The sequence below is a fragment of the Catharus ustulatus genome, chromosome 2, assembly GCF_009819885.2.
Source record: "Catharus ustulatus isolate bCatUst1 chromosome 2, bCatUst1.pri.v2, whole genome shotgun sequence".
Lineage (NCBI taxonomy): Eukaryota > Metazoa > Chordata > Aves > Passeriformes > Turdidae > Catharus > Catharus ustulatus.
In genome coordinates this window covers 116,162,026-116,177,745 of record NC_046222.1, presented here as the reverse complement: position 1 = coordinate 116,177,745, position 15,720 = coordinate 116,162,026, and the positions used below count along the sequence as shown (strand labels likewise).

At 38.3% G+C, this 15,720-nt stretch overlaps 1 protein-coding gene and 1 long non-coding RNA gene across 2 annotated transcripts in view; both read left to right on the top strand.

Moving 5' to 3' along the window:
- The window catches only part of RPGR (retinitis pigmentosa GTPase regulator), a 40,626-nt gene extending 36,942 nt beyond the window's left edge, over positions 1 to 3,684 (top strand). The window contains exon 15 of the mRNA XM_042779001.1: positions 41 to 3,684. Within this exon, the coding sequence (XP_042634935.1) occupies positions 41 to 804 (764 nt within the window). The 3' untranslated portion in view covers positions 805 to 3,684. The remainder of the gene's footprint in view (positions 1 to 40) is intronic.
- Positions 3,685 to 12,545: 8,861 nt separating this feature from the next.
- On the top strand, positions 12,546 to 15,210 carry LOC116992289. Its single transcript, XR_006162931.1, has 3 exons — positions 12,546 to 12,556; positions 12,769 to 12,835; positions 15,162 to 15,210. It is a non-coding gene; the product is annotated as an uncharacterized LOC116992289 (long non-coding RNA).
- The last annotated feature ends 510 nt before the right edge of the window (positions 15,211 to 15,720 follow it).

Sequence of the window (15,720 nt, the reverse complement as noted above, 5' to 3'; positions counted from 1 at the left end):
GAGAATGTTGGAGATGAGGGAAAAGGGGGAGTGGAAGAAGAAGAGGAAGATGAGGAGGAAGAAGAAGGAGTGGAAGGAGTGGAAGCTGAGGGACATGAAGAAACAGGAGAGGAAGAAGGAGTGGAAGCAGAGGGAGATGAGGAAACAGGAGGAGAAGAAGAAGAAGAAGAAGAAGAGGTAGAGGAGGAAGAAGAGGTAGAGGAGGGAGAAGAAGGATGGCAGGAAGAAGAAGGACAAGGGGAAGAGAGGGAGGAAGAAAAGGAAGAAGAGGGTGAAGAGGAAGAAGAAGAAGAAGAAGAGGAAGAGGAAGAGGAAGAGGAAGAGGAGGAGGAAGAAGAGGAGGAGGAAGAAGAGGAGGAAGAAGAAGAGGAGGAAGAAGAAAAAGGGGAAGAGGGCAAGGAGGAAGAAGAAGGGGAAGAGGGAGAGAGGGGAGATGAAAAAGAGGAAGAGGGTGAGGAGGAAGAAGAAGAAGGGGGAGGAGGAGAGGGAGAGGGGGGAGAAGGTGAAGAGGAAGAGGAGGAAGAAGGAGATGAGGAGGAAGGGGATGTAGGAGAGGAGGAAGAAGGTGAGGGTGAGGAGGAAGAAGCAGAGGAAGAGGAAAAAGTAAAAGATAAAAGGAAAAATTATAGTAGGAAACTTCCAGAAAAGAAGAGCAAGCCCAGGAAGTCAGAAAAGACAGAAAGTTCTGCTTTACCTAAGAGCTCTAAACAAAACATGAAATCCAAAAAGCATGTAGCAAATGGTTTACATAATTCAGAGCAATTTTGGAACAATGTGCTACCTCATTATCTAACACTAAAGTAGCATAGACTACTGGACATACATTCCAAGCCTATTCAGGAAACAAATTGATTTTGGTTACCTAAGTGAAACTTTTCAGGGAATCAAAGCATACTATTATGCATATAATGTAAGTGCCAATTTCTTGAAAAAGACTGAAGAAAATGTTTATATTTAGGATACTTTTGTGAGAGAAATCACATGTTATTGATACAATCATTTTCAAAATCATGTTTATCATGTATGATATGTAAAGAAAATTAATTGCTGAGGAGGTGAACTGTGTTTGCCTCTTAATCAGTGTAATCATTGCCTTTGAATCAGCAATACACCAATTTTAGCTGCAGGGCAGTTTACTTGATAATGTGCCTTAAAGGAAAAGAGTTTCAGTAAACTAGGAAATGTACCTATTTTAAAATTTTGGTATCACTACATAATTTATTCCCCCTACTTTTTATCTGTTCATACATTGGTAAAATGTTTATGTACTGAAATTAAAGAAAGGACAAGTTGCCAAATTTACACAGGTCAGCGAATGGGAGGTAAATTAAAATGCAGGCCTGGGTAAGTGGTGGTCTAGGACTTTTCAAGGGCCTTAAGGCTGACTTCTTATTTTGGTGTCAGCACACAACTCAGTGCAAAAAACCACACACAGATCTCAGAATCTGGCTTAGATTACATTAGAGTTCAGGGATATTTTTTTAATAGCACACTTGGTGATTAGATAGAACTAAGAATTTGAAATATACACCTCTAAAACATTTTAAAAATTTGTTTATACTGTGCAATGCACCAAAGATTCTATATCTGCCTATAAAAGACTACATCACATTAGTCCTCTAACTGTGAAGTACTCCAGGAGGGGGAATATATGTTGTTGCTGTGTGAAACACATATGTTTTCAGGATCAGAGCCAAACCTTTTCCTCATTGGAGGAGATTTATGGTTTTCTCACCTAAAAACATCCTATCTGTAATCTCCAAAAAGAGGTAAACCAACAAGCCAGATGTAATAGTAAAGAAAGTGGCAAGAAAGTGTGAATTAATTTTTTTTCAAAAAGACAAAGGTAATATTTTTAGAATTTCCTTATAATACGCAAACAAATCTTGCTAATTATTTTATTATGATATTGCATCACTCTTTCAACCATCAGGGACTGAACTGGCAAATGAAGAGATAGGGACTCATCATGCAGAATTGTTACTTGAATGTTATGCCAATGGGTGGTCTGAGAAATTTTTGTAAACAGATCTCAGTATTTACATTCTCTAGAAAGGTAGTTATTTAAAGCTTCTTGAAAATGAGGAGAGAAGAAGAGAGGAATCAAAATAAGTAAATGTCATGCAATAAAAATGTGAATGGAATCAATACATGTTTTGAGCTTATGAAACATTTTAATATTGTTTTGTAAGATACTGGCATTAAACAATCTTTGACACAATGTCTCCAGAATTTATTTTCTAAGAAGCCTGTAGTAGATCAGTAGTTTGTCAGTAAATCCTAGTCCAGATCCAACCTTTCTGCCTCACTCACCCCTCCCTATACTGCATTTGAAGGTAACATCACTTCAGTCACATGCTGTGCCTAACTACAGCAAAAAGTTACCCCAGTGACCGTATTCTGTCCCTGGGAAATTTGTTTCCAACTTTGGAATTTGGTGGAACACATTGTCTTAATATCAACATGTGTCTTTGGAGCAGGGTAAGTATCTGCATATTGTTAGAGAATATTTTATCAGTTAAATGCCCTTCCCAAGAAACCAGCTCTGTCTAACAATGGAGTAATTGGATATTTTACCATTGTGCGGTGTTACCACTGAGCTCCTCTGAAAACACTTCCCTTTGAATCTAAGTAGAGCTGTGATGTGTTATTTTATCTTTCTTAGGAAAGATTAGGGTGTTACTCTGATTAAACTTAGAGTAGTGCTGAAAAGTATTTTTATAGGCCTACAACTGGGTTTCTTGGATATGACATCTACTTTGTGGTTTTAGAAATCATCACTGGGAGAAAACTGGGCTGTGAAAAATGAAATAACCCTGTTATTTCTAGTGAAAAAGAGTTCCTAGAGAGAGGAAGAATGAAAAAAAGAGAGCATTTTAAAGCAACTGATTTCCAATTCCACATAGGAATGACCCTTCATTTACTGTTTGGTTGTAGCATTTAATATAAATTCTTAGGCAAATGAGGACTATTTGTTGTTTCTCTCTTAACATGTGCTGATAGCAGAAAGCTTTCCAAGAGAGTGAAGGAAGCCAACTTATGGGCATCTCCTCTTCTTTGTTTTGTCTGGATGAAAATTCATTGATTTGAGAACTGATTTTATGTAGTTTGTGGCTCATTCCTGTGGTAGGGGAAAAGCAGAGCCTTACTCCAGCACTTCTAAGGGTTTTCCAGAGACTCCTTACATAAATTGTGCTCTGTGCCAGCATTTCTGGGCTTTGAGGGGACTTTGGAACTCCATTAGCATAACGGGTGGAATTTTATTTAGTTTGACTCATTCTGGTTTATAAAGTTTGCTACTTGTGGTTTTGTGAAAATTCAGTATATCCTTGGCATTCATTGTGGCATACAAAGAGATTTATATGCAGTACTGAAGAAACATGGCAGAAATAGTCCTGAGTTAGTTTTTAAGAGAGAAAAAAAATCCTGCATTAGAAAGAGAAAACAACAGACAATTGCCAGACGAAAGATCTATCCATCTTTTTTCCACCAGTGGCTATTGGTCAGTGCCTGGGAACAAAAATAATTAGAATTTAGAGTAGCACAAACATGTAGTGTTACTTCACCCCTGTAATCATTCAGTATAATGAATATATTCAACATTTTCAATAATTTGTGATTCAGTAGATATATGTATTACATTTAATACCCATTTTGTTCACATGAATTTCTTTCAATCAATTTTTAACCTGTTTAGAATGTTTTGGGAAAAAAATAATTCTTAGATTTACTTACACATAGTTTGGAGAAGTAACTCCTCTTTTCATTTACATCATTTGATGTCTTTGTATTCTTGTGCTAGAAAAAAGAGCATTTATTCCCTCATTGTGATTTATTCCCTAATGATTATCATGTGGAAAAACTGTTCTGTGGTTCTGTGGTTTAAGTCTACAATAAGTGGTTTATTGATTTATTAATTACAGTTAACCAGCAATCAACCACCTGCATGTTTAATTCAAGAGCAGCAACACAGCAGTTGACAGAAACACTGGACATCCTTAAAGTGTTAATAAACACCTGTGAATTTCTAGGCAGTCCCTGCAGCTCATCTCTGAGGTTTTAATCCCCTGCACAGACACATTCAGCTCTGGCACTTTGGGAGGGGTGGGGTGCAGCTCTGCTGCTGCCTCACAGCTCTGCTTACAGGTGAGGGTGTTCTGGGTGACTCTGGAATATTCTGTTGCACAGCTACTTGCCTTGTGCCTGCAGATAAATTTCTCCATTATAGCTGAACATATCAAACCATTTATTCAGATAGTAGAGGTCTTTGCATAACTGATAATAAAAATGTCCTTCTCCAAACTATGTAAAATGTGTAGGTTTCACTCATCACTTTTTGTTCTTGTTTCTTATCTGGATGAATACATGAATATTCTTTAGAACAGGGCCTTTCAGAATTATGCAGAAAGGACATCTAGCTTTTGTTTTCATTGCTCTTAGGTTTTTTTCCCTCCTAGTTTATCTTACCTTTAGATATCTATTAATATAAATTTTAGCTTATTTTCTCCCTATATGACACTACCTTCTAGATCCTATCTCTCATGTAACATTAAGGATCTGTAAAAAGGCCAAAAAAGGGCGAAGTAAATGTGAAAGGGTAATTTTTCATCTAATTTCTAATCGTGGAAGTGACAGTGTCTAGTACTGTGGCACCCTATGAGCAACTGAGCAAATTTCTTGCTTGCACAAATTGCAAACCCATAGTATTGTGCTCAGTAAAGTTCTGAGCAGGTTTGGGATCCAAAGTCACTCTCTGAGCTATAACATTCTTATACACTTATTTATGTTTTACTGGTGACAGAAGTTAACTTATTACATATTGAAAGGATTTTGGAGAGACAGCTTTGGCATCAGAAAATTGCACTGCAGAGAGCAACAGAGATTTTATTTTTTTGCTGCCAAAAGAAGAAGCAAGTACACTTAATCACTCTCTTTTTTTAAGGCTTTATGATAGTGCTCATTGCTTTTTTGCTTGTCAGCCTCATGCTATAATCATTCAAACAAATATTAATACTGTTGTCTCAAACCCCCATGCTTAGTTATGAAAATAATTCTTATCAGGGCCCTGAAATGGTAAATGTAAAAATACTGACCGTTCTGGTTTTCTTATTTCTCCAGCACTGAAAAATCAGAAATTACTCTTTTGGTCTGTAGTGGGTTGCAGGGCTGTCTGCTGGAGTATCACAGGTTCAATGGTATGGATTTTGAGCTTTGTAATTTGTCATGACTGCTACACCTTTCACAGAGAATCTCATTTGTGGTTTGTGTGAAATGTAAAGTATTTGTGCTGTCATATGGAGAGAGTGAGAGAAACAAACAAATGTGGCTTTAAAAGAATTTTATATTAAACAAAGCCTTTCTCTGCACCTTTTTTAAGGATATAGATCACAGTAATACTGAAGAGTAATATTTCAAACCCCCTGTGTACTGATGTTGGTACAAGAGCCTGTGCTGTTCGACTGGAAAGTGAACAACAAATACCAACCTAAAAGGAGCTTGTGAGCCACCATGGCAGAGCCTGCCTTTCTTACAGCAAGTGTAAAATACTTTCATTCTATCCAGCATCTATTCAAGGCACAAAAATACTTTCATAATTAGAAACACAGCAGCAGAACTCCTGCAAAATTTAACCTCCTTTACTTCATTATCATCTGTGAGCAGAAAAAGAACAAATCAAACCTGAACGTGTCCTGTATGAAGGGCACAGAAAGAAGTCAAGCTGTGCTTTAAAGCCAGCCTTGCAGTGGCTGAGGGAGAATTTCCACAAGTTCTGGCACAATGTGGAGAACAATTCTATGGGGAAGCTGGTGGCACTTGCATTACTGACATGGGTGTGCCTTGAAAAATCTGTGAAATGAGAATGGGTTTAAAGATTAGCAGTGGTTGTGTAAAAATTACCACTTCTACATCAGAGTACAGTAATTTCACGAATACAAGCCGCACAAATTTGACTAAGATTTTGCTCCTAAACCGGAAATGTGGCTAATAATCAGGAGCGGCTAATACAACCTCAGAAGTGCCTGCCAGAGTGCTGAGCCGAGCAGCTGCAAAGTCGGCATTTTGCGATTGTTACAAATCGCTACTCTGTTGCACCGCGGGTGGAGCCTGGCTCCCTGCAGGCAGCACAGGGGGCGGGGAGAGAGGCGGGAGAGCTCTCTTTCCTCCTCTGCCACAGCCCAGGGGAGAGACGGGGGGGGCCCGGCGCCGCCATTGCCGCAGCCCGGGGAGGAGAGGGGGGACCCGGGCCGCCCCTAACGAGGCCCGGGGAGCGGGGGGGGGAAGCCCGCGCTGCCATTGCCATGGCTCGGGGAGCCGACGGGGTGCTTTGTCCCCGCCCGCCGCCACCGCGGCAGGAGCGGGGAAACTCCGTCCCTGCCCACCGCCGGCGCCACGGGCGCGGGAAAGCTCCGTCCCCGCCCGCCGCCGCTGCTGTAGGAGCAGGGGAAACTCCGTCCCTGCCTGCCACCACGGGGCAGCGCCGACCCGGGGTGACCAAGCCCAGTGGCAGTGGCAGCCGGCCCCGAGCTGCAGCACCGGGCTGGGCCACCTGGCCCCGTCAGCGGCCCCTAGCGGGCCGAGCCTGCACAGCCTTAGCTGAGCCAGTAAACCCCGCCCTCCCGCGGTTCTGTTACTAATTGCACGCGCGTCCTCGCTGCGAACGACAAAGCGGCTTATTTATGGACAAAAACCGAAATATTTGCCAACACTCAGAGATGCGGCTTATACTCAGTGCGGCTTGTATTCGTGAATTTACTGTATTTTGAAATGGGAGCTCTGCCCTGAGACCCAGTCTTGCAGTCTGTGGAGGTCTTAGCAGTGACCTATAGACCAGCTCTTTGAGGAATGTACAAAGTCAGAGAATCTCAAAAAACCTTCCTGCCTGCTTTGGCGCTTTGGCAAAAATTTGCCTTTACCAGTATTTTTATCGAAGCACTGAATAAAAACCAGCATGATTAAGGCAGGATTTGGAAGAGACATGCAGTACTCTAAGCTATGTGCACAATAAAAGCAGAAAGTAGTGACTGTGCTCATTCACTTGCAAATATATGGGAGCTGCATGACAAACTCCAGACACTAAAATTTTTTCTATACGGATTTGGAAAATATGTACAATCTGCATCCAAGTGTGGGCCAATATTCCTAAGTAATTTTTTTTTCTCTGTGCCTGTTAGCATTAAGAATTCATTTTATACAGCATAATATCTTCCAGAGACATAGTAAATTTTTCAGATAACACCAACATATTCTGGAGTTGCTCATTATACTTCTCCTGTTGTCCTTAAGTACCCATGAGTTATTTTGGTATCTATTTCTGAATGACTGAATATTAGAGGGTATTTATGTTACTGTGTAAAATACTTCGTAAGAGATTATACTTGATATAAACAGTCTCTAACTTGTTTGATGGTTTTCACAAAACACCTTAAAAATACTTTCTAGTTCTATAGAAGAGTTTTTTCCCCTTTTTGCTTGGAAATTTATATTTTCTATTTGTTCTCCAAAGAAAGAAAACTTTTTTTGAGAAGGTAACTGTTTTGTATATGAAAGGTATAGCACATCTGAGTTATTTCAGATGTTGACTTATCTTGGGGAATAAACAAAAAATATGTTCTGAGTTACTGGGAGAAGAAACCTTTAGATAACTCTATTTAAACTTGTAGTGAAAAACTGAAAGTGCAAATACTTCTTCAGAATGTAGTTTTAAATTGCAATTTTATATATTGGTAAGTAGTTATTTTTATTCACAGAAGAATGCAGAAATATATCTTTCTCCAGGTACACCTGCAACACCAAGCTGGGAAACCATAGAATAATTACACCAAAACCAACTGAAATAATCTTAAGAGAACCCTGAAAAATTATTGGCTTCTCTGTGTAATAAAGGCCAGTGGGCAGTCTCAGGATGACACCTAAAGCCTTGGTTAATAAATGTAATCCGATCAATCTTCTTTATGCAAAGTGTGTGCACTGCCTGCCTATGACAGAAGTGCACAGGTCTGTGGAGACTTCTAGGTTGTTGTGTTCAACTTTTAGTAAATAAATTTGTTGTGTAGCAAAATATGGGCCAAAAAAAAAACTTAATGGGAAATTAGTCTGTTCAGTCAGTCTCTACCAACCTCATTTTCAGCTGTGTACTCACTATTTTATGCCAGGGTGATGCCATCCTGTTGGATGTGGTAATTAGTCACCACATGTCCAGGGTAATCAGTGTATCACTGTGTGGCAACTGCTACTTCAATATGTTTTTTCCATCGTATTTACAAGAAGGCATAACCATGTTAAAAGTTCAGCTTTTGACATTTAACAATGGAAACTCTGACACAAAACTGGTTTCCAGTGGTTTCACTGCACAGTGTGCCTGAAATTACAAGTGCAGCATTGCCTTAATTTTCCAGGATACTCACACAACAGCAGCGTTAAGGGAGTGTAGTAACAATCAGGTAATCCATGTTAGGTGCTCTTAACATAAAACTGTGTAATTAGGAAACCAATATAACCTAGTAGAAGCCTAAGTGTTAACTTTTTAAAAAGTTATGGTGGCAGGCTCAGCTTTTTACTGGAAATTCTTCTAAGTGTATTTAGCTGAGCTTTTCTGTTTGTGACAAAATATAAGGAAAGCTTAATTTGGCTGCCTTATCACTTGTAAGTGGAAGGATAAGCTGCTAAATCTCTCATTTGAGTACTGATGTCTTTGAATTCTGTCAGTCTTTAAACTGGACAGTTTTCTTTAATAATCATTAAAGGGAGGGATATTTCTCTAAGGCTTAGAGTAGCTGAGCTAATAACTTCTCTTTATTAATAGCTATAAAATGAAAGCCAGTTCAAACACCTGATGACAAGTGGCTAACACTGTGTGGACTTTAAGGTGTTAAGCTGTCTCTGGAACAGCTTGGTAAGAAACTACATGGTGTGAATCTTAGCTTTGCTAGCAATTTTGTCAGGCAGTATCAAGAAAATGTTACATGTCTACCCATCCATGTACCTCCAACCCACAAAGGGTAAACTGAGTTGTTTGATTTTGTTTTTTTTTTCACTCATCTGTATGTAAGATCAGGGTTGGTATTGTTACTTTCAATACTGTTTTAGTAAAATGTCAACCCAGTGCATTTTCCCAGCATGGACAGTTCAGGAGCAACATGGATGTGCACGAGGATTTTGGAGAGCAGAATGACAGCTAGCACAGGATGTGATTCCTCTTCAGTCCTGCATCAAAGCAAGAAACCAGGCTGTAGAATGGGTTTTGTATTTGTCTTTACTAGTGCTCCAGAAAGGGAGCACTGTTCAGGCCCATATGAAGCTTTATGCCCATTGCCCAACCTCCTTGGACCTAACACCCATCTACTGAGTCTTCTGCTTCATAGGGAAATTCATGCTTGGTATTTATACCATTTTTACATGCAGACATGTAAAATGACCATGAGAATTCTTTTGGGCATGTCAAGGTAATGGAGAAATCTGTTCCCTAAATGATTGAAAACTCTGCTCAGGAGTTGCTGGTTTAGGGCTGCTTGGCAGAACACAGCACAGGAACAGACATGCAGCTACCTACCTCGTTCTCAACTCTTTAATAAACTTCTCTGTGGATTTTTAACAGTTTCCAAGGCAACTGCAAACAGAAACATCTCTGTAAACCAGAGCTTCTAGAACTCTCCAAGTGGAGATAGTAATTACAGCTTTCTCTTAATCACTAAGTTTTCACCAGATTTTTAAAAGATCTGCAACTAAATTTGTCCCATCAGCATTTCTTCCCTAAAAATATAAAATTATGATCACAAACATTGTTTTGACTTCTTGAGGAGATGTGGAAAGATACCATAAGCCTTCCCTTCTGAAATGCTAATAGTGAGCAGCCCATCTGCCAGAGCTATTTCCATAAACTAAGCAGGAGGGGTCCACAATGATACAATTACAGAAATACAGAGAAACCTCGTTCACAGCTGTTGTTTGAGTGAGGTCTACCATGAGATATGTCTCAGTCTTCAGTGAGACTTTTAGCCAGAGCATGGCACCAGGTGAGACAACAGTACAGAACAGAGTGAAGTTTTTCCCCCCTCTCTCCTTCATAACTAGATATTCTTAAATATAAATTTTAATAGAGCATTCTGAAAAGAAATATCTTTATTCTGTATTTATCTGCTGCAGCCATTTTAGCAAAGGACAGTTATACCCACTGAGTTATACCCACTAAGGCAATACTTTTGCCAAAACCAGTGCAAGTAAGGTAATTTGTCTCCATAAGTTTGGAAACAGCAAATTTATGTTTAAGAATATCTAGTTATGAAGGTCTGTAATTTACAGGAAAACCAGAATAAATGCATGAAAAAAAATCAGCTAAGACAGCGCTACAAAAATCTGTATAGTGTGTTAAACCTGCAAGGTTATATTTTCTAGACTGCTATTCTGCTGTACTGATTTATTATACTAGAGGTACAAAATGTTTAAGGCTGTTTCATAGTAACAGCCATGGTTTTGTCCTTGAAGAAACTGCAACCTCCAGCCTGAAAGAAACCAGTTTGAAATATTTCACTTGCATGCTCTCTACTATTTTTGACTTCCTATGTGTGACCTTGGCCTAGCCAGCTTCTCTGTGTCAACTTGAGAGGTATTGCAGGTATTCTTTCAGTATTATCTTTCTATGAAAAGAGTGAAATAAGAAAATAAACACCCTAAAGCATGATGAAAGACAATAAGGAAGAGATTATAGGTATATATAACATATGCATATATATACACATGTATGTACTTTAATTGGTAGCCTGGATTCTTAAATTCCTCAGGGATAACTTTGAATGGTCTGATGATTCATCCTTTAAGCTAAAAGCATATCTATAGTAAGACATCCTCAGATCATTCCCTGCCATTGGTAAAATCTCCAAAACATGCCTATAAATGGGCAAGCAGGAGTAACAGTAATAGAACTGTGCTATCAGAGTTATGATGCAAAATGTGCTATTTTGGGAGTGGAGCAGATGAGGTGACAGCCAGAGACACCTGTGAAAAGCTGCAGTAAATGGAAACGGGGTCAGTCTGGGAAGCTGTTCAGTTAAACAAGTGGCTTCCTTGGAGTAAAAGGAGTGAGGATGAGGAGCATGGCTCAGTTGCTGAAATAAATTAATTTTAGGTGCTGTAGGCTGTGAGCTGGGGTCCAGAATGATGCAAGTCTCCCTAAGTCCGCTGTAGGAATGTTCAGATTCCTGGGATATGTGAATTGTGCTTAGCAAAGGAGTTCCACCAAAGATCTCTGTGTTCCAACTTCCAGAAACATTCACTGTGGTCTCCTCCTCACCAGCAAGTTACCTTCTAATGACCTTGAGAACAGCTGAGGAGACAACAGGCAAAAATCCAAAGAAGTAAGAGAGGATAGGGAAAGCATTAAAAGCTAGGAGACAACATTTGGAACCAGGTGTTGGAAGGAGTTCAATGTAAGACTCATTCCTGTAAACACTTCAGAAGAGTGTGCAGACACTTCCCACCAGTTACCACTGTGACATTGGCTGCAGTGGAACAGAAATGTTCCCCTTCTGAGCAGTGATGTGCCTTCACTTGATTTGACCTTGGAAGCCCTTGGTTTTGGCACTTCTATTTCTGCAATGGGAAGGAGAATGTTTCTTATTTAAAAATTGTATTTTATGCTGTTATCAGTACATACTGGCATAATAATGACAATTAGATTGAAGGGAGTAAGAAGGATATAATTGGTTCGTTTTTCTACACATTTTACAAAAATATTTGTGCTTTTAAATATTTATTTTAAAATGCCCTTGGCTGTTTTATTTTTACAATACTGAAGTTTTATCTTAGGTTGAAAATAACTTAAATTCAAATTATAATGTTTGTATTGAATCACATGAATCAAAGCATTGTATCTGGCATTTCTTCATTAATTTTCTTGAGAAATAGATTTAATTTTTTTTTGTGTTTCAATTACTGCTGCTTGTGTTAATTATGCTCATTTCAAACATTTAAAATAAATATTTTCTTTCCAATAAGAAGTTGTTGTCATTGCTTTTCCTTTAAGGAGGCACATGTTGGCAAAACACAAGTCAGCTGCTTCATTAGGGAACTGCTAACGTTCCCTGGAGGTTTTTAAAAATATATTAAAATTAGCAAACTTTGAGATCTTCTGTGTCTGTTCTTCTTCTGTCTACTTCTTAGAACATTCCTTTCTGAGTTTTCTTGTTCTTAGTCAAATTCTTATGTGTGATAAACTGGTGTAGGATGAGGATCATGATCATTGTACAGCTTGAGTTTCAAAATTATTATTTTGTCCAAGGAACAAAACTTGTCTGGAGATGAAGAAATAGATGATGATGAGGAGGAGGAGGAGGAGGAGCAGGAGGAGGAAGAAGAAGAAGAAGAAACAGAAGAAGAAGAAGAAAAAGTAGAAGAAGAAGAAAAAGAAGTAGAAGGAAAAGAAGAAACAGAAGAAGATGAAGCAGGAGAAGAAACAGAGAAAGAAGAGAAAAAAGAGGAAAAAAATGAAAAAGAAAAGGATCGTAAATCCCCTGAGGGAGAGACAAACAGTAGTGCTGGTAGCACTGTGGAAACTGGAGAGGTAAAGCTTTTGCTTCTTTTAAACTGCTGGTCTCTGAAAGAATTTGGTTCTATAACTAACTTGTTTGAGACATGTGTAGCTTTCCTGTAAATGCAAAGATGTTGTTTGGGGTGGTTTTGGTAGAGGGAGAAACATGTAGGTGTTAATAGTTAAACATCTTTTTTTTTAACAATTTTGAAAGAGGGTTTGTGGTGATTTTTTTTGGTCTATAGACAGAGGAGACTACTCAAAAAGAGACCTCAGAGGACACTACTCTGAAAGAGACCATCGTTCAGCAGGGTAAGAATACCATTCCTAAGAATTGGACATTCTAAAGACAGATAAAAGTTTTCTAAACAATATTGTAAAAATACTGGACAACACAGTTCTTGTTCATAGAGGGTAAAGCAGTTCCTGAGAGATAATGAAATTTGAGGGGCAAGCCCCCATTAGTCATTTTTAGTGATTTGAAAGAAATAAATACCTTTCCCAGTTATGTGATGGAGGAAGTCCATGAGGACTTTCTCTTGGGACTGTATCCTGCAAAGAGCAGTTCTGGTTTTGCAGTGCCAAAATCATGGTAGTTTTATTATCTCTCAGGCAACTTCCTTAGGTGCCCTGTGCCTCACTACAATCAAGAAGCTTCTCAGAATTCTTCCCCATCTTTTTCAGCTGATATTTCCTCGTTCCATTCACAAAGAGATTATTTTAGGTGAGGTGCAATAATTGCTGGACACTATTCAGGATGCTGAAGATGTAAGTCTAAAAGCTCCTTGCAGCTTTGATGGCAGTTTATGAGACCTGTATATTCCTTTAGAAAAGCTGGGGAACATGAAGTTGGGTGCCCTGTATGTGTAGGATTTTTTTTTATTTTAGAAATTTTGTAATAATCTTAGAATGGTTCTCTTGAAAGAAAATAAGTGTGATATAAAACACACCACAGCCTTTATAATGAAGCAGCTATGCCATTTATTTTCAATATTATAATGGAAATACCTTGTACAGAAGGGATACTTAAATATTTTTCCACTATCCAGTGATCTGGAAGTTTTGATATTAGGTTTAAAATTTATATGATTCATACAGGGAGTATAGGAAAATTTAAACACAGGAACATCAACTGAGACGGAAAGTTTTTCCTTTCCTAGAATTGTTTCTATGGAATAAAATTCATGCTGAACTGTAACTCCTGCCCTAAAAGCTAGTTTTACCAAATTAGAATATGCTTGCAAATAAGTGTGCAAGACTTGGTCTCCTGTCAGCAAGAGAAAACTGTGTGTGTCAAGTAAAAATATTTTATGTATTGTCACTGCTGTAAGTGTTCTGTTCTTAAAAATCGAGCATCTGGAGAGTAGTATCAGGACATTATATGGAGAGATTAAAAAATAAACATACTTTTCAGGCTGGGCATCAAATTTTACTGAATATTCTGACTGATTTTTAAGTTTTATTTAGTGACCTCTACTTCAAAAATAATCTGAAGAGCAATTTTTCTGCTTTTCTGTGGTATTTTACTGATTTGCATGAATCAGAAGAAGGTTAATATAAACGTTTATATTATTGTAGAGAAGGAAAGCACAGACAATCACACTGTGAACAATTCTTCAGAGAACACTGATGACCAAAACACTGGAGGAATTGTGGGGAGAAAAAAGGTTTGTAGCCTGATGTTTCTAGCTTTGCCAGTGGCCAAGAAGGCAGTGGGCATTTATCAAAGCAAATAACTCAACTCCCATGATCTGCATAGATTATTAAATTGCTGAGCAACCTGTTCCTTCTGTTTAAGACTTGATTTTAATTTTTGATAAAATAACTTTAAATTTCAAAATAGAAATAGAAATAGAAATTAGTTAAAGCCCATTATGGCCTCTCCTTGGAAGCCATGTCCCTAAAAGAGAGATTGTTTATCACATCATGAACTGGTAAGGTGAAAACTTAGGATTTGATTCCTAAGGGACATTATCTAAAAATATTCCACCACCCTCCCCGCATTTGTCTCTGAAAGCAGCAGCTGAGCTTGTTGACCTTGCATTTAGTTGCAACATGCACTGATTTTGTCATCATATAAATCTCTCTATATAGGTGCATGAGCATGCTGAGGAGTCCCTGATACAGAATTTCTTACAGGTTTTAGGATCCAGAGGCTCCTGCAGAGGCTGCTGAGTTTCCTGTTGACAAAAGACCCTAAGCAGCAGTTAACTGATGTGTGTGAGGTCTCACTGAGCTCAAGCACTGTCATTAAGGGCAGTACACAGATTTATCAGAAGGCATAGTAAGCACTGACTGCTCTGGGGCTTTATTTTCGGACCTTGTCTCAGGCTCTTATTTGAAAGAAATCCAAATAAATGCATCAATTACAGCATTTTTACTATGTGTAATTTGACAAAATGCAATCAATTTAATTTTTCTGATTCCCAAGTGCTATTTTGCCACAGTTCAAATATTGCAAATGTTTCTTGTTAACATTTTTTGCAATTTTGGTTGAAAAAAAAAAATATTTTACCGAGGAGAAATCTGCCAACCTCATTTAACAACATATACAAAAGGAGTTGTGTTTTTTTAATCTTGAATTTCACTGCTAACTGTTTCAGTCATATAATTTACCTGTTTTTTCACTTCACTTTAGTTTTCCCTGTTTAAGCGAAAGCCACTGACAAGCCAGAAGAATGTATGTAGCAAAAAGGAAGACAGCTCTGAAAAGCCATTGCAGAGTGAAGAAAAAGAAAAGGAAGATTTATCTGGTGAAGACAGTAAGGATGAAAATCAGAATACACTGGAGAATTCCAGTGAAACTGTTACTAATCAGGACAAAAGGGTGAAAACGTGTATATTGCTGTAACACTGTTAAAACATGAAAATGTGACAGTCTTAAAGCACATAATGCAATTTTTACTTGAAAACAGCTATGACTAGAGATGTTGATGGCTGCTTTTTTGATTGATTGGATTGCTGTAATTTTAAATAGGCAGATGATTTTCTTGGTATTTATTGGTAATTTTAATAGTTCAAAATGATATGCTTATCAGCACCTTGCTGGAATTCTGTGGCCTTACCTGTTGATGATCTAAAGCAAAATATGGGGGGGGTTTATGTGAAAAGTTGAATACAGGAATTTTATGGGTTTTGCTAAATAATTTATTCTATATCAGTCTACAGAGTACCACTTTCAGCACGATATTCCTACA